We start from the raw sequence: 20,314 nt of genomic DNA on the forward strand, positions 1-20,314 counted from the left end.
CCACCCACTCCTACAATAGATCCATAACCTCTGGCCGAGGTATTGAAGGCCTCAAATCATGATTTAAAGACTTCACATTGTATAGGAAGCAGCACCTCCAGTTAGCAAGTGGAATTGTTGGGACCTGGAGATAGTCCTGCCCAATCCTTTTAGCTAGAAGGATCTTGGCTTCAACCACGAGAGGCAGGGAAGGGGAGGGAAGCTAGGAGAAAATAGGTGCATGTTCAAAATTCTAATAAAGATGCTGAATCCCTCCGATTTCCTCAGAAGGGGGAACATTTTAAAGTATGCTCTTGCATGGGCATTTCAAAATCACTGCCTGAGCTGCGTGAAATGCAGAGAGATGCAAACCTCAGTAACAATGGAAAATTCGACAAATGGTTTAAAATTCTTTCTTAGTGAGTGATTTAGGTTATGTCTTTCATCTCCTTCTCTTCTCCCTCTGTACCAGATCTTTGGATGACCTCATCTGCAAACTGAAATCTCAGCCTGTTTCTCTGACTTTTTGGAGATGTCTAGCTGCCAGCTTAAGTCGAACATGGCTAAAACCGAGCCCCAATCTCTGTGCCCCTCTGCCAAACCCTTTCTGCTGCCTCCTTTCTCCATCACAGTGGCCAGCACCACCACCCCACAATGTCCTCTTCGACTCGGATCTCTCTCTAGGTCCTCGCGTCCACGCTCTGTCCAAATTATACAGAAAGAATCTGCACGAACGTCTCTAAGATGTGACCTTTTCTAGCCATCTGTTCAGCTAAAACTCTTGTCTAGGCGCTCGTCATCTCGCACCTCCGCTACTGCAAGATCCTTCTCTCTGGCCTTGACAATTGCACTCTAGTCTCGCTTGCATCCATTCAGAATGCTGCTGCTGCAAAGCTCGTTTTCCTAACCTGCAACTCTCACTCTGTCACCCCTCTGCTGGCTCCCCATTCTCTATGGCAGCAAACAAGCCGCTTGTCACTTTCAAGGCCCTGCCCTGCCTATCCTCTCTCTTTTGCAGTCGATGCTTTCCTATGAGCGCCCTGTGCTGCCTGACTCTACTGACCAGCTGTTACATTTTCAAATGCCTTCATGCGTTCTTCCGTGCAGCCCCTCCTGCTTGGGAGGAGCCCCCCCCAAAAAACATGCACAAAGCAGCTTCATCCTCCTCCCATAAAACTCTCCTTCGCCATGATGCCTGCAAAAAAACTTGACGATGGTTGGTGTGCTGGGAACCACTGCCTCTCATGCCGACCAACGCTGTCCCTTGTTCCCTGGCACTCCCCCGGCTGTCTTTCTTGTGTCTTGTACCTAGTCCCTGGCCCAAAAAGCCAACATCCTATATCTTTGTTCTGTGTTTCCTTGCACAATAGAAGCCCCAGTACAAAGAATAAATAATAATAATGCTGGTCCTGGAGTCCGCTGTACCTTTCTCCTCCTCTGGCTCTGCAGTCTGGCTGATGTCCATGGTGTTTGTTGCATGTAACCTCTTCCTCCTTCTGCCTTCCAGAGAACGGCAGGACTGCGAGATAGCTCAGGAAATTCAGGTGAAATTGGTGATTGAAGCAGAGCAGCGGCGCAGACAAGAGGAAAAAGATGAGGTAACCGTTCAAGATGCGGGGGAAGCAGGGCTGTTTTTATTAAAGCAGTGCAGGCATATTCCAGCCGTTGGCCAAACGAATGCTGAAGCACGTGTTGGCCCAGTGGGGGTTGGATTATGCCCAGCTACTTGTGGATGTGCAGAAGGGGAGATGCCGTGCAAGGGGAATTCATGCAGCTCCTTATGCCCCTGTGCAAGAATGGGGCATAATCAGTCTTTGTGCTCAAGGCATGCAAGAACCGTGTCAGTCACCTTGCACTCTAGGAAGTGCTGTGCCTGCCTGATACATAATCCCTTCAGGAGCACCTGCTGGGGTGGTGTCCACGCACTGCTTCCAGTGCAGCCAATGGATGAGAACACAGTCTGGTCATAAGGGTCCATGTACTTCAAAGGGTTTGGACTGAAATCATTTTGCTGAGCCCAACTTCCAGGCCATATATCCAGGGAAGCCAGAGAGTGAGGGAAAAGCTGCCTTGCCAACCAGGGAGCAGTGCCCTTATTTATTAGAAGGATTCTGTGAGGCACAACTTCTCCTCTGCAGAGTAACAGGTGTGTGGTCTCTCCTCTAACTCGGGGAAATGGAAATAGGAATTAAGGGTATGTCTACATCTACAATTTTGCAGCGCTGGTTGTTACAGCTGTATTAGTACAGCTGTATAGGGCCAGCGCTGCAGAGTGGCCACACTTACAGCAACCAGCGCTGCAAGTGGTGTTAGATGTGGCCACACTGCAGCGCTGTTGGGCGGCTTCAAGGGGGGTTCGGGGAACGCGAGAGCAAACCGGGGAAGGAGACCAGCTTCACCGCGGTTTGCTCTCGCGTTCCCCGAACCCCCCTGCAAACCGCAGGGAAGGAGACCTGCTTGCACGGGGGTTCGGGGAACGCGAGAGCAAACCGGGGAAGGAGACCAGCTTCGCCGCGGTTTGCTCTCGCGTTCCCCGAACCACCCTGCAAACCGCAGGGAAGGAGACCTGCTTGCTCGGGGGTTCGGGGAACGCGAGAGCAAACCGGGGAAGGAGACCAGCTTCGCCGCGGTTTGCTCTCGCGTTCCCCGAACCACCCTGCAAACCGCAGGGAAGGAGACCTGCTTGCTCGGGGGTTCGGGGAACGCGAGAGCAAACCACAGGGAAGGAGACCTGCTTGCTCGGGGGTTCGGGGAACGCGAGAGCAAACCGCAGGGAAGGAGACCAGCTTCGCCGCGGTTTGCTCTCGCGTTCCCCGAACCCCCTGCAAACCACAGGGAAGACCTGCTTGCTCGGGGGTTCGGGGAACGCGAGAGCAAACCGGGGAAGGAGACCAGCTTCGCCGCGGTTTGCTCTCGCGTTCCCCGAACCCCCCTGCAAACCGCAGGGAAGGAGACCTGCTTGCTCGGGGTTCGGGGAACGCGAGAGCAAACCGGGGAAGGAGACCAGCTTGATTACCAGAGGCTTCCTCAGGTATGCTGGGATACCTGCTTATTCCACAGAGGTCAAGAAAAGCGCTGGTAAGTGTCTACACTTGATTACCAGCGCTGGATCACCAGCGCTGGATCCTCTACACCCGAGACAAAACGGGAGTACGGCCAGCGCTGCAAACAGGGAGTTGCAGCGCTGGTGATGCCCTGCAGATGTGTACACCTCCTAAGTTGCAGCACTGTAACCCCCTCACCAGCGCTGCAACTTTGTGATGTAGACAAGCCCTAAGACTCTAATGAGAGGCCGAGGGATAGCTAGCAGCTTTTGCTCTTTGAGGGGTTGTTACAAAGCACAGGGCATTGACCACTGCATGGTTTCTAGGAGAACGTCAGAGATCAGAATTTCTCCCTTTACATAGACTATCAGCTTGCTGGGAATCTGATTTTGTTGCCTTATTGGACTCCAAAGCATCATCTCTGCTCAGGACACTAAACAGGGTGACCAGCAGTTGACCAGACACGCACTTAAAAGCTAAGAGGGCTTGAACGTGTCCTCAGGAAATAAGCAAGTGTTATTAACAAACCAAAGGGTTTGTGCAGTAAACTCACCTAGCTGGACAATGGGTGGAGCACTGCAGAGCCTTTGCTTTGCCAGGGCAGTGTATTCTGCTCTCTCTGAGACCACATCCTTCCTAGCGGCTTTACAAATAGAACTAAGCTAAAAGCAGCAGGTGCTTCCTGGGCCATAGTCGGGGCAGCAGTTAACAACCTTATGAAATGATCGTAAGTGGAATAATAATATTGGCCTCCTTTGTACAGCATATTGAAGACTTATGGATGAAAAGTGCTCGATGAGAACTAGGTGGTGGTAGTATTATTGTCTTATTCTATTCTGGCGTTTTTCCCTCCACCTCTCTTCCTGGCACATGGGAGGTACTTGAATGTTAGTGAAATTAACTAAACACTGGATTACCCTGTACGTATGGCTGTTGATCGCTCCTATCCTTGAGCCTGGGTTTCTTGCCTTTTTTCCGGGTAAAGGGACTGAGAGACACCCAAGCCCTACTTAGATGCTCTGGATAAGCCGTGCCCTTGCTTGTATTTGTATTGGTGTATTTATGGTGCACGTCCCCGTGGCATGGATTGGGCGGAGTTCAGCATTCCACACTCTGGATTTTGGCTCTGCTGGAATCCCATCGGGGTCACAGGGGCTCCTTGTGGAGAAAGGTGCTTCTCGGCAGGAGTCAGGGTGGCAGAATTGGGTCCTCTGTGATTGGACTGCATAAACCCGTGTGCAGAGGAAGAACAGACACAGACCATGTAATGGAGTTCTTTAGCCTGTGCAGATCTGGGTCCTGATCCTGAAAGCTGACCTTCATGGGTAGAACCCCAGTGATGTTTACGAACAGGATTATATGATGGGGCTGCCCATATTAGCAAGAGACAGGACTCAGTTACCCAGGAGATCCTTTAAAATCCTGTGACCTATGTCCCTAAGTAAAAGGGATCCATTCCTGGAGATCAGCTTGCAGGATGGGGCCTTAGTTAGTAGTTATGTTGCAGCCTGTACTATGACTTTGTGTATAAAGTCACTGCAGCCGTGCCAGACTATTTGTGCTCTTACTGTACACAAGGGTGTGTTGTTGACTGAGTATATCTGGTAACTCCTGTCACACTGATAGCATCCTGTGACTGCAGATCGCAGTGGCTCTGTGCTGTGGGCATTGCCGCTGTCTGTCGCACAGCGTTTTGCAATGAAGCGCTTGACCTGCCTGGTCAAAAATCCACTTTCTAAGAACCAGCTTATATGGATTTACAAGTCCAGGACTGTCCCAGCCCAATAGGTAGTATGCTTAAATTGATCTGTTTATAGACTTGCTGTACTCAATAGAGGAGGGGCGGTGGTTAACTCAACCAGGCAAAAGGATGTTTTTGTAAATGCCACTTGCTGCCCCCACCTTCCCTACAGTGCAGATTACCGTAAAGGGCTGATTTAAACCCTGAAATAATGGAAATCCCAAGTGTGAATTTAAATCCCAGCAGTAAGTCCTTCAATGCCAGAGCAGAAATAGAAGTGTTTCCAGCATGTTTACCATAACAACACTCTTGCATTTTTGTAGCACTTTTCTGCTAGCACTTCAAAATCTTCACAGCACCTTTGGGAAGAAAGTGTTGTCCTCAGTTTCTTCATCTGCAAAATGGGGACAGAGAGAAGGGATTTGCCATGGTGTCTCAATGAGTCAATAGCAGCCAGGTCCTCTGACTCACCATGTCTGCTTCAGCCACCAATCCATATTGCCTCTCCCTGACCGGCATTTCTAAAATCCTTCAGCTGCTTCATGGCTCCAGTCTAGGGCATGGAGAAAACCTAGGGAGTTTAGATTAACTTAGTGCTAATGTAGCTTCTGTGCTCACTTGTACGAGGGAACTTTTATTGCACACCAGCAGGGTCCACAGACCAGTTGGCGCATGATACGCTGGTGTGGACTGACCGCCGTGCAGAGAAGCCCATAGGTTGACATTCTCTCCTCAGCTCTCCCATCAGGTTCACTCCAGGTGGAGGAGTGTCTCCTAACGAGGGCAAGATATTTAGAGACGAGGCAAGGGAGACCGTGGTCTGCGGTGCTGTATCAACGTCTTTGCCCATGGACGTGGAATGGAGAGAGAGAGTAGGACCTTGGTGCTTTTCTCCTGAGAAACCCTTCTTGTCTGCACTGGCTCTAAATCATGGTGTGTCCCAGGTGCCGTTGGGTGGCTGTGTTCAAAGCAGACTCACCTGAAGCTGTCTTCAAATCACATTAAACATGGCTTCAAACCCTGGGGATATGGAGCCCAAATGGCCGCTCACTGTCTGCAGCCTTGGCCCACATGCCAGGGATTTTGGGATGTCTCTGTCCAGTTCCAAAATGGGGGATCCCGTTGGATCCCACCATAAGGACTGCCTGTCTGGCCATGGTCACTCTCAGCCTTTCTGGATTCTAGCGGGACCTCATGACATTCCTTACGTTGTTTTTCTTTAGCTTTCTCTGTCTCTAGGCATGGTTTAGCTGGTGACAGCTGAGTTTGTTCCCTCTGTTTTTGTATCAGCCTTGGCACACCATGTCCTGGCCTTCAATTTACAGTGCCCCAAGACAGCGTCTTCTCCCACCAGTCCTGCTGCCAGAATCTAGTGCTGAGTTCCTCTGTCCTTTTCCTCTCCCAGCCCTAATCCCTCTGCCGCAAATCAGGCTGCCCTGGGAATTGCAGAACATGGGGTCCCCCCAAAGTACTGGCCCCCAAGCAGCCAGTTGCTTGGCAGCACTACAGGCTCGCCCTCCCAATAATCATCATGAAGGAAAACTGATGGGGCAAATGTCAAACCCTGCTGTCTTCATGCCTGTCCACTGAGCTCCATTGACAGCGCTGGCTGCAACACTTCTGCACCAGGCACTGTTCCTTTCTTATAAAGATCCCTTTCCTGTTTCTTTCCCGCCAGCCTTGGCCGTTCTATTAATGCATTTCTGTGCTTGACGTACAGCAGTCCCTGTATTTAACACCCAGTTTGAAGTAAGTTCGTACCTGGAACTGGAAACCCCGGTGCTAATAAACAATTCGCATTTGGCAGTGACGCAACCCAGAACTATGCTAGTGGGAGGAAAAGCAATGAGGTAAAGAGGAAGGTGCTTTGCACTGCTGTGTGGGTGGGTATGAGAGAGGGTTTTGTTTTTAATAGCCTCGCTGTGGATCCAGAAAGCCTGAAGCTTGAAAATTCAGTCTCGCCTTCCTTGCTTTGGAGATTCTGGCTTTCAGGGCTGGACGATGCATGTGATCACCTTCAGACGTCAGAACGGGCACCTCACACCTTCTGCATACAATCATAGAAATGTGGGACTGGAAGAGACCTCAGTAGCTCATCTAGTCCAGTCCCTGCACTGAGGCAGGACTAAGTATTATCTAAACCATCCCTGACAGGAGTTTATCTAAGCTGTTCTTAAAAACCTCCAGTGAGGGAGGTGCCATGGTCATAACCAAAGTGATGGGGGCACGACAAATGGCTATAAAATGATGATGGCTGTAGGGATGGGAATATTCCCCCTTCTATTCCCTACCTCCCCTCCTAAAAACAAAAACAAAAGAAAAAAAAGAAAAGGGGGGGGGGAACCCAACTAGCTACCCAAGCAGAGCTTTGACCCTGAAAAGGGGGAAGGGTCAGATAGGAATTTTGGTATTGCTCTTGATAGTTGTTTGTTTGGTGGAAGGCACTCAGATACTATGGCGATGGGTGGAGATATATACAACCCAAAGTAGATGGAGAAAGTGAATCTGGTGCTCCTAATGAGCCATTCTTATAATATAAAATAAAGGGGATTCGGTGAAAAGGAAAGGCACCAAATTTAAACCCAATATAAGAAATAGTAGTTTACACAATTCGTAATTTACCTGTGGAACTCACTGCCACAAGAAGGTACTGAGCCGAGAGCTTAGTGTAGGATTCAAAAAAGGATTGTTCATTCAGATAGCTTTTGAGAAGATCTCCAGACATTTGATATGAGGATTTAAAAACAAGTGTTTTGATTGGATCTGTAAACCCTCCTGCTTCAAGGCATAAGGCATCCACTAACTAACAGGTTAGGAAGAAACTTCACCTCTGGGCTGGTTACTCCACGATTGACTGACTATTTCAGAGTTTCTTGCACCTGCCCCTGAAGCATCAGGCAGTGGCCACTGGTGAAGCAGCATAATGGAATTGCTGGACCGCAGCTCTGGTCCAGTGTGGCAGTTCCAATCCACCTATAGACATTTCAAGCTCTGCTTCCATTGGCTATTTGAGGAGCAGTTGCAAGATATGTATGTGACTATGGCTGGAGACTTGCTGATTTGAATGTGAGGGAGGTGAGACTACCTTTTACGGATGGGAGAAGTGAGAATCGAGTGACTTGTCTGACTCTACCAAGGCAGTTTGCATCAGAGCTGGAAATAGGACTCGAGAGCTCCTGGTGCCAGCCCAGTGCTACAACAGTCAAAACTCCCTGGGCCAATGGCTCATCAGGCTGACCGGTTAAGGCACATCAGTTTCACAGCTGACTGTCCACAAAGGAGCGACATGGCCAGTGTCATGTCCAACTGCCTTTGGCTGCCCTAACCCCATGGAGCCGGTGCCCATTTTGTAATGGGAGGTGGCCTTTCAGTATCAGAACAAGCGAGACTCGGGGCCACAGCCTCCAGGATTGTACCTGAACGCCTTCACCACTCCACCAGTGCACCTACAACTGACCTCACTTAAAATAAAATCAATACTTACTGCTGGCAGTCGCTAAAATTAACCCATTCAGATAGTCGCACTACAGCGGGGAGTAGAACACCATAGCATGGTCAATGCTGATTCGCTCCTTGCATGCATATTTGTGTATCGGGGGGATGATGGGGAAGAGGGTGTCCTGCAGGATCCCTCATCCTCAAAGCAAAGGACAGGAAGACAAAGCCATGTTGTCCCCTCATTCCCTTTGGTAAGAGAGCTGTGGGGTGTACCAGCCAGCATGTGGGTCAGGTTGTCGCTTGATCTCCTTGTGCCTTCATCTTCCCTTGTGTAAACCTGAGGGTAATGAACTAAATCCCTGGGATGTTGCGAGGGTGAATTAAGTCTGTGATGCTCATTGGGATCTTTACATGGGGGGCCTTGAGAAATGGGAAGGATTGTTACTTACACCATTCTGTTCATCCTAATAGCAGGCGAAGTGTCCACAGCTGGTACAGGTACAACTTAGCATCTCCTTGGCGATAATGAAGAGAGAGAATTCTCAGTGCTCTCGGGAAGTGTCCTGACTGTGTCTCTCCTCCACCTCTAGGACATTGCCCGCATCCTACAGCAGAAGGAACTGCAAGAAAAGAAGAGTAAAAAGCACTACTCAGAACCCCAGGGACACGCCGCTCATGCGGACAGTTACTGCCCAGAGAACGGAGGTAACCTTTCCTCTCTAGCACAAGGATCACACGCTCTGTAGTACCAGTGATCCTGAGCTAGACAGTTTGACCTGCTGAGAGAGCTGGGATTTTGGGTTAAGTTCATTTCTTCTGCTCTGCTTAACAACCCAGTGACCTCTGTTGGGGTTTTGTCATTGACTTATTGGGCCCTAGGCTAGAATCAGGCGATTAGGTAAAGCTCTTGTCCCCATTTTTACTTTAATGATCCATTAAAATGGGTTGTAGGGTGGGAACGGTATGTGCGTAAAACCCGCTTGTGGTTAAAGATGATACGTGGCAGACAGTGTGAGTGTCTAATTTATTAACATGGAGTGTACTAACAAGAAAGCTTAAGGTAATTTAGACACTATGATTTTAAGGATAGTATTTCCATATTTGATTTGTGTGGTCATCTGAAATACCGGCAGTGGTGTAAGTGTGTAATGAACTGGTCTATGGAGTGGCCTTTCAAACAGAATTCCTATCAGGTATGTATCCAGCATTAGAACCAGTATATTCAGCTGATATGACTTACTGAAAGATAGGAGGGTCTCCAAAGAACATCTTCACCAAGATTATCACTCTGGTCTGTTAATCATGGAAAGAATGTAATCTGCAGGGCTGTTTTTCCTTGGGGACCTGCTTTTATGATCAAACACAACCTCCCTCCAGATCAGGAGAGAATCGGGGTGTTTAATTATTGAACAGTGTGAAAATTGCTCTCTTTGCTGGTGGCGGTTCTTTCTGAAGTTCTTCCTCCTGAAAATGTGTGTTGGGAAAGGATTTGCCATTTTTTGATTCAGGAATTGCATAGTTGAAGAGCAGACGTCTGATTTATGACCTTAAGATCTGTGTCCGATTATTAAATATTTCATCTGCCCTCACAAGTAAAATGTTTAACTAAAGTTCAATCAGAAATAAGCTTTAGAATGGCCAGAAAGCTCATACCACAAACTGTAGCAGCAACTAGATGGAAACATCAGAATGATGAGATCTCCATACACAGAATATTCTCCCAATGAAAGTGGTGACAGATCTGCTGGAATCTTTTAGAATTCGACTTGGCAAGTCAGTGAGGGACATGCTGTAGGGGAATAATCTTGCTCTTGCTGGGGTAGGATGATTGGCTAGATTTCACAGCAGAAGTTAGAGATGGAAATATCTGATTCTCTGAACCTGTATGCTAAGAAGATACGCAGCACCATGCGTGATGCACCTGGAGAGCAGGATATCATGAGAGGCTGAAAAATGGCATGGTGACATTTCCCTCCCACCAGTTTCTTCCACCTGTCATGATCTACAGTCTAGAAACAGGATCCAACCATGGGAGGAGCAGGATCGAAGGTCCTTAATCAGCCAGTAGTAGTGGCCTTTTTTCTCCTTGCATTTAGCAACTAGATAGTTAACCATAGTGGATTCTCTAGAAGCACCAAGAGCATCTAGCATGTTGCTCTGGCACCTGTGAAGTACCTGAGCGCAAGGTGATAAGGACCCAGTGTTACTGGTTTGTATTAGAACCCACATCAAGTGAGGATATCTGCAAAGTGTTGTGATCTGGATCCAAGCTTCCCCCATATTCAGAGTGGGTGTGGATCGGAGATTCTAGTTCAGAACCATCCCTATTTTTAAAAGGAAAAATAAATACTAAAGAAGAGAGATTCTGTGCCTTGGAAAATATTGTCCTATTCACCCTGTCTCTTATTCTTTAATAAAGAGGCACCAACCCCAAGAGTGCTTATGTTGCATCTACTGCAGGGCACCACAGTAACAGCAGTTTGGATGGAAGCTGACTGTCCTGAGATTCACGGACACCAAATCTCCTGCTCAGGTTGTCTGGCATGGTGGAGTTACCCACTCAGGAACAATCCTTTCCCAACCGAGCTTCAGCATTTCATGCTGTCCTTCCCTTTCTTCTCCCTCTCAGAGATGGCTGGTTGGCTTGTTTTTGCTCTTTTCCTGAGCTGTGCAGACAAGATTAAACTAATCATAGGTGATGCTGGGTTGTAGGCATTTGTCAGTATTGTGCAGAAACTGACTCCTGGCTTTCTGACTTCCCTTTAGTTTCTAGTCACTGTTCAGTAAATCATTCAGATCATTTTATTTTAAACCGCTATCCATCATCTGCAGATAACACTTGCATTTGAAATTGTCCAGGAAAACCCACCATTTAACAGACACTGCCATATTTATCCTTTGAGCTCTTGGTTGGTTTTTTTGGTGGTGGTTTTCAAAAGTGTGTGTGTGTGTGTGTGTGTGTGTGTGTGTGTGTGTATGTATAATATAATAAAAATATGGGGGGAAGAAGGGGCAGGCACGCACACACATTTGCTTTCAAGATTGGTTTGCAGTAGGCTGCATTTCTTACAGCTTGGAAGAGATTTCTCTAAGCGGTATGATTTAAAGAGACCCGGTTGTTTTGATCCCCAAGACTGGCTCCTTGTTTCAAAGAATAGTAACAGTTTTTAATTGTGCTTTCCTTAAGACAGAACACAAAAAATGTGCAATAGAGCCACCTTAAAATGAGCTTTGCTATCGTATGCAATGTTGTAGCTATGTTGACTGCAGGATATTAGAGAGACAAGGTGGATGAAGTGGTATTTTCTTATTGGACCAACTGCTGTTGATGAGAGAGACGAGCTTTTTAGCTTACACTGAGCTCTGCTCCAGGCAGGTCTGGGAAAGGTACTCAGGCTATGTTTACACTACAGATTACTTTGGTATAATTTACAACACTCAGGGGTGTGAATAATCCACACCCCTGAGTGACGTGAGTTACACCGACCTAATCACCAGCATGGACAGCGCTATGTCAGCCGTGGAGCTGCTGCTGCCGACATAGGCACTACCTGTCACGGAGGTGGAGTTATTAAGCCAAGAGAGCTCTCTTCCATTGGCTTAAAGCAGGGGTTCTCAGGAAAAAAAAAATTGGTGGCCTCAGAGTGCGACCACCAACTCTTGCTGGTGGCCCCTCTCACGCTTTTTCCTGATATACTTAACTTAGCTTTAGGAAAACCAAATAAATATGCACATATACACATCCAAATCATTGTAGTTTATATATTGCTTGTTAGCACATCTGTTGTGAAAAGTGATATTAACAAACATGCAGCTGTCGCTTTTCACAGCAGACTTAATCAGCCCTGGCAAGCCTGGGCTTTGTATTTACCTGTGAGACACTGGTTACGTCTATACTGGAATAAAAGACCCAGGGCATGGCCATGGCTGGCCCAGGTGTGGTTTGGGCTGTGGGGCTAAAAGTTGCTTTGTAGATATTCAGCGCAGGTGGCCGGAGCCCAGGCTTCAGGTCCCAGAGCCAAGCCCGAACATCTACACAGTCATTTTACCACCCCACAGCCCAAGCCCTGGGAGCCCAAGTCAGCTGACCCGGCCCAGCCACAGGTGTTTCATTGCAGTGTAGACACACCCTCTGAGTACATTTCCTAGACCTGAAGAAGAGCTCTGCTTAGCTTGTGTCTCTCACCAACAGAAGTTGGCCCATCAAAAGAGATTACCTCACCCACCTTGTCTCTTAGCTATTATGAAACTGTGTCCACAATGGAGAAGGAAAGTCCCTCGCTGTTTCATTGTGCTGCAATCCCGCTTACAGTCATCTCAGCTTAGTGTGAATTATTTTCATGGGTGTACTCTGAGTGCTTCACTGTTCTGCTGCATGGAGCATTTCACTCTGCCCCAACACTTTTCTTAGAAACTAAATCGAACAAAAGATTGTGGGTAGGCACACGTCTAACTCCCCCACCCTTAAACGTTGGTATCTAGTTATCACTTTGAAAGCAAAACCAAAGAGGATTTCCACCCGCTTCGTGGAAAGCTCAGATGAAGGAAATCTGCTAAACGGCCAAGGGGAATGTTTTTTTGTTTTTTTTTAACGACACTGCTGTCAGAAACCATTTTCTGAACTCCGTGTTTAAGTTTTGTCAAGTACCATCTGGCCCTTAAATTTCCACAGTGATACTTAGTCTAGACTTGAGCTCTCTAATGAGGGAACTAAACGCCCTCAGAGCTGCTCCTCTCTGATTCACCGAAGGGAGGGTGGTTTGCCTCGGTTTACTTTTCGAGCAGGGTGCTCAGATACCATGGTAATGGGTGAGCTTATAAAATTGGCCTGTCTCCAAGCTGCGTTAATTTCACAGCATGGAGCATTATTCCTCCCCCCAGGAAAATACATGGTAGGGGTCCTCCCCCCTCCCCCCACCCTTTACTGAAATCTTATGGCTAAAACTAGGGCTGGGCAAACAGGTTTTGAAAGACCTGAGACCCAATCTAAACCTCTCGTCAGAACTGACACCAAAACATTTCAGGAGGCCTGAGTAAGTTTCTTCTCTTCCGCACCCTTCCACCCCTCTCCATTAAGCTCCCCTTTGCGAACCTGGTTCTGGTTGGGTCCAGGAGCAATTGGAAGTGAGGAAACACGGTGAAATGGGCTGGCCCCATGCTCTTTGTGAGCCCAGGTGGCAGCGAGAGCCCCTGCCCCCCATCTCTCGAGTTACCCAGCCTTGTTTTTCAGGCACTCAGGCTTTAGATAAGGATCCAGATGGCTGGGTGCTTAGCAAACCAAACCTGCATCACGTCAGTCCCTCGTCCACCACTTACGCCTCCAGGTTTAGCTGCTTAATTAGGTCCCCACTGTGTTGTGTAACTCTCAGCTGCCCACCTGTACCTTAGGTTCCTGTTCTGACCCTGCATGTTTGCGCTGCCCAGCTTACCTGTTTCCATATGGAGCAGCCTTTTTAGCTAATCCCGTGTCATGCTTGTGCCATTGCATGCTGCGTGAGCTCGCCCCTATTCGCTGGCATTAACTTGTGTGTCACTAACCTGCTTCGTTGTTTGTCCCATCCCTCATCACTCAGACCACCTGAGAGGTAGCTCCAGGGAGCAGGTTTGTGAGTACTTGAGGCCCCGCAGAGCCCAGAGTGGTGACAGGCATGTACGTGAGCGGAGAGAACCCCAAAGAGCCTCCCTGGCTCTGTCTGATAATGGCACTGAACGCGAGCACCCCGCCACCGAGGAGTCTCGGTGCTCTCCTCTGCTGAGCAAGACCAGGGACGGCCACCGACGCAGCAGGGAGCGGCGGAAACCAGCCAGCCGGGAGAGGCCTCCAAGACCTCCCAGCCTTGACCTGGACAGGACAGCTGACTATGAACCCTGGGACCGCAGCAGCAGCTTGGAAAGGAAACCACTGAGCCGTGAGAATTCCAGAGCTCCCAGCCTTGATCTGGACAGACCAGATGAATACAAGGCCTGGGACCACAGCAGCAGCTGGGAGCGGCAGGAAAGGAAACCAGCTAGCCGGGAGAGGCCTCTGAGGCCTCCCAGCCTTGATCTGGGCACAGAGGTAGGACGTGCCACCTGGGAGCAAAAAGAAAGAAGGCCACTGAGCAAGGAAAGGCCTCGGAGGCCTCCTGCTCTTAAACTGGACCTGGAGACTGACCTGGCAGCCTGGGACCACAGCAAAAGCCAGCAGCAAAGAGACAGGAAGCCACTGAGCAAGGAGAGAGCGAGGCGACCTCCCAGTCTTGATCTGGAGGCAGCTCAGGACCACAGCAGCAGCAGCTGGTTATCAAACCTGGAAAACCACAAGTCCCACCGCCAAGACCGCCTGTCCCCCAGGGGGTCTTGTGAAGTGAGGCTCCGTGACACAGAGGAATTGCACAGGCAGTATGATAGGAGGGGTGAGGAGAGCGATTATAAAAGAGCAGGACACGGGCCAAGAACGTCTCCTTCCCTGCACGCTGAGAACTGGGAAAAGGACAGAGACCGCCATCGAGACCCAGGTAACTGAGAAAGGGGGTTGGGCAAAGGATGCAGGGTGTGAGTCTGATTTATCAGGTTGTCCTGGTTCTTCTCAAGGTCTCTGTCTAGGATATGAGTCTGGGCCCATCTGTCTAGATGGCCAGTTTGTTTCCTAGGCTTGTGTTAGAAATGCCAATGGAAAGTTCCCAGGTCTCCACTGCTCCAGTGTGATAAAGAGAGTTCTGCGTCGACTCTGGGCACAACGGTGATCGGAGCTGCCCAAATACCTAGAGAGACAGAAAATGGTCTTGACTCTTGTTCTCTGTACCAGGACAGCCTGCTTCCTTAATAAGACCCTCCTTATTCATATCGAACTTTCTGGTATACTCTAGTGGGTGGGTGAAACGGAATTGCTATGAACTCGACTCACGCTGTCTGGTGCAAACAGCCTTATACTAATAACGATAATTACCAGCTCCGCGGTCTCCTGGCACCAGAACAAAAACAGTGGAGGCCGGGGGCGCAAACTCTAAGCTGAATGAGCCAGATTCTGCCCTCAGCCACACTTGCCATCCTATTCCGTTCACTGGGGTTGTAAATGAGGGAAGAATCTGCCCCCCTCAAGTGAGGGGTGCACTGTCTCTTTGGGGACAGCTTTTCAAAAGCGCTCAACACCTAGCAGTGACCGCTGTCCTCAGGGGCTACTAGCCACCTCCGTTAGAGCTCTTGCTTTTGGAATGGGAGCCACGGGGTACGACGCTGTTGTGTAAGCTCTTAGCTTTTTGCCAAAGAGAGAGAATCTCTGTTTTTCTAGAGAAGTGTTTCCTGGTTCATTTTGTGGTGCGCTGCTGTACATGCATGTAGAGCACACAAATTAAGTGCACTTTAAAAGTCCAAATGTGCCATTAGATGGTCTCATTGCTGAAGAAAAAAGCCAGGAGTTTGGAGACTTGAGGTCTAGCTTCAGACTTAATAGGCACTTGCACTAGTCACCTAACTGATCTGCACCACAGCTTCCCTCTCCGTAAGGTGGAGATGATCCACTGTATCCACCTTGCAGGGGGTTGTGAGTCTTGTGCAAAGCTCCTGCAGAAGTTTGTTTTTGGAAATGCAATAAGGTGTGTGTATCAATAAGGGTCACAGTCATTCCTCTGGGAGACCATGGCAAAGCATCCCACTGGATGTATAGTGACTGCACAATGACTAAAATAGCCAAGCAATACAAGTAGCAGCTCGTCTCCTCTTCCTGTGGGCCCAAACTATAGCTGGCACTTTGTGCTGGTGATTCCTACTTCACGTGGGCAGGAGCAATACGGAAATTACTGCTGTCTGGCTACATTCGGTCTGTTTAGCTTAACAAAGAGAAGATTAAGGGGCAACTTGGTAACAATCTGTAAGCACCTACATGGGGAACAAATATTTGATGATGAGCTCTTCAGTCCAGCAGAGAGAGGGGTAACATCATCCAGTGGCTAGAAGTTAAAGCTAGACAACTTCAGACTGAAAACAAGGTGTACACTTTTAACAGTCAAAGTAATTAACAGCTGACTAGCTTAACAAGGGTCATGGCAGATTCTCCATCATTGACCATTTTTTAAATCAAGATTGGGTGTTTTTTCTAAAAGCTCTGCTCTACGAATTATTGTGGGGCAGGTCTCTGATCGGTGTTATCGAGGAGATCAGACTAGATGATCAGTGGTCCCTTCTGGCCTTGGAAGCCATGAAATAAACATTTCTTTTTGTACTCTGAGGAGGGGGAAGACTGGTTAAGCCCTGGTCTGCTCTTAACAGTTTGATTGATTGGTCACCCTTGCTCAGGGGTTTGTACAATTCACACCCCTGAGTGCTGTAACTACACTGACCTAACGCCTGGGGTAGATGTGGCTGGATTAATGGAAGAATCCTTCCATTGACCTAGCTACTGTCACCTGAAGAGGTGTATTACCTACACGGAAGGAAAATCCCTTCCGTCCATGTAGGAAGAGCCTGCACTATGGTGGTAGGTAGAGATGATTAATTTTGGAGCAGACCGTAATTGCTGAATTGAGGGTAGAGAGAGATGATCTCCGATGCAGAGAGAGGCATTCACTGGATTATCCTGAGATCAGAGTATTGTAGCTGAGTGTCTGAAGATGCAGGCTAGATAGAGCTCTTATTGATTAAGTGCAGCATCCTTGTATCCGGTCCGAAAGGAATGAGGAGAGTCCCTGACCTTCCTCTGACTCTCTCTCCAACTCCTGGTGCAAAGGGAGTCTGGACTGGCTCTAAAAATGTCCCATTGTGGAAACCATCTAAAATAGGGGTGGTTTGACCCCGCTTTCTGTGCAGAACAAGAACTGAACCTTGTGGGAGCTTCAGAAGTCTTTAATTATTCTCTCTCCAAAAGAAGGGCTGTCCTTGCTGCATTTGTGAACCAATTGGGGGCAGTAATGGCCAGAAATCTCATGAGAACCTGTCCCAGGCTGGTTTTGGAGAGCCCAGCATTTCAGAGAGGCTTTTCCTACATCACTGTCTCCAGTAGTGGATCTCTGGACCTCCTGAGCAGAGCCCGTTTGGGCTGCTGGGAAAGTAGCCTGTTGCAGTTGGGTGGGTGAGAGGGTGGGAGTGGTCCCATTCAGAGCTGCATGGGAGCTGAGGGATTTGATTTCCCTCCTGGTTTTGCAGGATTGAAGTCGAAGGGGACAAAAGAAGCTGTTTATGCCAAACCCCGAGTGGCCCGTAGGGACCTGGAGCTGTATGATGCAGAGATCGCTAGGAAACTGCAAGAGGAAGAGCTTCTGGTGAGCAGAGATGACGACAGTTAGCTAACAAGTGACTGGGAAATTAACCCCTTGGCCAGTGTCAGCTGCTGTTGAGAGCTAATGTGCAGCTGTCATGTAAGGGGCCAGACTTTTAAAGGTATTTAGGAGCGATGGGAGTTAGGTGTTTAAATACCTTTAAAAACCTGTCCCTAAATGCTTTGGGTCCTATTCCATGCATTGGAACAGTGACCTCGCGCAGTTTTCAGTAAATGCAACTTGACTTTATATCATTTCTTTCACGCACCCTCAGTCTTTCCCAGAGCACTGGGCAGAGTCTGTGAATGACCAAGGCAGACACCTTAGATGGCACAGGCGGGGCGGAGAGCCAAGGGGCAGGGCCGGTGCAACCATTTAGGCGACCTTGGCGGTCGCCTAGGGCACTAGCATTTGGGGGGCACCATTTTCTTCTGCAGCGACCGCAGTGGCCAGATCTTCGACCGCCCCGGTCGCCGCCGGCACTTAGGCGAAGGGAGCTGGGGCACGGGAGTGCGGGGAGGGCTGCCTGCCGCAAGTAAGGGAGGGGGAGCAGCACACAGGGGAACTCCCCGCCCCAGCTCACCCCTGCCCTGCCTCGCCTAATTCCCGAGCACGCCGTGGCTGCTTCACTTCTCCCGCCTCCCAGGCTTGCGGCGTCAATCAGCTTAGGTGCCGCAAGCCTGGGAGGCAGAAGGGAAGCAGCCGCGGTGTGCTCGGGGTGCTTGTGTTTGTGTGCGGAGAAGGGGTGAGCTTGGTTGGGGGGGGCGCCTCAGGGTGGGGGGTGAGGAGGTGCCCACAAAGGTGGCGCCTCAGGGCGAAGGGGGGAACTGCCACGGGGGGGCACCTCAGGGCAGGGGGGGGAGCTGCCATTGGGGGGGGGGCCTCAAGGAGGAGGGCGCAAGGTGGAAGTTTCGCCTAGGGTGCGAAACCTCCTGGCACTGGCCTTGCCAGGGGGTGATCTGCAACAGGGCTGAGGAGGTAGACAGACAGATGCAAGAAGGGCAGCATGGGAAGATGGAAGGTGCAGAGGAGGAGTCTCTCTCGCTGATGCTGGGAAAAGCTATGCAGGAGACTGGGATTGGACGGGGCGGGGAGCAGGATGAGTTGTGACTGAGGGGGGGACTAGAGCAAAACCTCTGGAGGATTTTAAAAACCAAGCTTGTTACTTTAACCTGGCTAGCGAGACAAACGCGGAGAGGGTTGACCTGCTTAGGGAGCAGAGAACTATGTGATTCTGGGCAGGCCCCAAGCAGCATGTTTTTGCTATTGTTAGATTGTTTCGATGTCTCAAAGGTCCTGCTTTTTCTTTTTCTAGGCCAACCAGGTTGATAAGAGGGCAGCGCAAGTAGCCCAGGATGAGGTGAGCCCCTGTCCCTTTAAGAGTTTAATCATTTGAACCAAACGGCTGCGAATCGTGGTTCATGAGAAATGTCTGTCTGTGCCTCAGGTCTCCCCTCTGGCACTTCCCCCCTGTCCTCCATCCTTGCAGGGCTCTGTCTGCCTGTCACTTCTTTTCACTTTCTTGAGACTTCAGGGCAGTAAATTGCATTTCCTGATTGCAGCCCAGCCTTTTCTTCCATTGCCAGCTCCTGATGATGGTGGCCACGTACGAGTGACTCTAGTAGCCCTGAGGGGGACGGTCAGAGAAGCCCCACCTTTGGGGAGGGGGAGGGAAGGAAGGGGATGTCCTGATCCAGAGTGGCCTGCCACCAAATCAGAAGCAAACAGCGATGGGCGATGCATGCAGTGTATAATCTGCCCCGTCACCGCAGTGTCACCTCTTCTCTGGGCCAGGGCTTTGAGTGAAGTCCCGGCTCCCCTCGAAGTCTATGGAACCTTTGCCATTGACATCAGTGGGGTCGGGATTTCACCCTTCACTTGTTGTTAACTTTGCCGATGCTTTGCACCTTGGCTTGCCCATAAAGCCAATGGAATCGAAGAGCAGGTTTGGCCGTTTGGTCCAGCTTCCTGCTCAATCCGGCCATGGTGAGGTCAGCTAGTAAGATGTACAGTGAATTGCAAACCCAGGAGCTTTGCAGCTATATCATTCTGCAGCCAGCCAGATGGGGGATCAAAGCGCTTGTGATGGCAAGTGAGGTAAAAGCACCATCCCTAGCTCCTCTGATAGCAGCGGTAATTGTAAAACGCAATGGGAAAGCATTCAGTTCGCTTGAAATCAAAATAAAGCCAGAGCTCTCTTACATGGGGCTTGTATTTGTTCTGTTAGGAAATAGCTCGCCTGTTGATGGTGGAGGAAAAGAAGGCTTATAAGAAAACGAAGGACCGAGAGAAGTCCTCTCTGGAAAAGAAAAGGCAGGACCAGGACTGGAAGGTACGCTTGGCCTCAGAACACCCCTACAAAGCCAGTGGTTTTGTTCCCATTTTCCAGATGGGGTAGCTGAGGCATAGGTGAAGTAGGGTAGATAGAAGTGGTGTTAATCCAGAGTGCAGGAGGGGCTGTAGATGCCAGCACTTGGAGGGTTAAAACAGGAGAGTAACTAGAGTGGAAAATGTTAAAGGGCTTGATCCTGAAAGGTGCTGAGCACCATGACCCGCTGCACCTGTTTAAGCCCTCTCACGTTGTGGGTTTTCGGCATCTCATCTTGGACCCAAGCCCCTGAAGAAATTCTGCAGATCGTATCTGAAACCTGCAGATTTCCACTAGCATGTACAGCGGCAACAAAGCACTGCTGTCCGTGAATTAGTCTGTCCTCTCCTGCGATGAACCTCCTGGAAACTGGCAGTAGAGTGGAGTTATGTGGCCTTGTGCTCTGCCGATTGCATGCCCAACATGGAGTTCAGCTGGCTCAGATTTGTGATTCGGTTTTGGGTGGGGAGATGCGGTAGCAGTGCCGGGCATCCAGCATGCGCAGCCCTTT

General features: G+C 49.5%; 1 protein-coding gene across 2 annotated transcripts in view; it reads left to right on the top strand.

Moving 5' to 3' along the window:
* CCDC50 (coiled-coil domain containing 50) overlaps nt 1-20,314 on the top strand; it is a 55,863-nt gene that overhangs the window by 28,378 nt on the left and 7,171 nt on the right. Inside the window, exons 4-8 of one of the 2 annotated variants that reach the window (XM_050964817.1) lie at nt 1,487-1,577; nt 8,793-8,907; nt 17,323-17,438; nt 18,751-18,795; nt 19,663-19,767. In XM_050964817.1, coding sequence (XP_050820774.1) covers nt 1,487-1,577; nt 8,793-8,907; nt 17,323-17,438; nt 18,751-18,795; nt 19,663-19,767 — 472 coding nt within the window. The other variant, XM_050964816.1, reaches the window with a different exon arrangement.

This window comes from Gopherus flavomarginatus, chromosome 8, assembly GCF_025201925.1.
Source record: "Gopherus flavomarginatus isolate rGopFla2 chromosome 8, rGopFla2.mat.asm, whole genome shotgun sequence".
In the NCBI taxonomy this organism is placed as follows: Eukaryota; Metazoa; Chordata; order Testudines; family Testudinidae; genus Gopherus; species Gopherus flavomarginatus.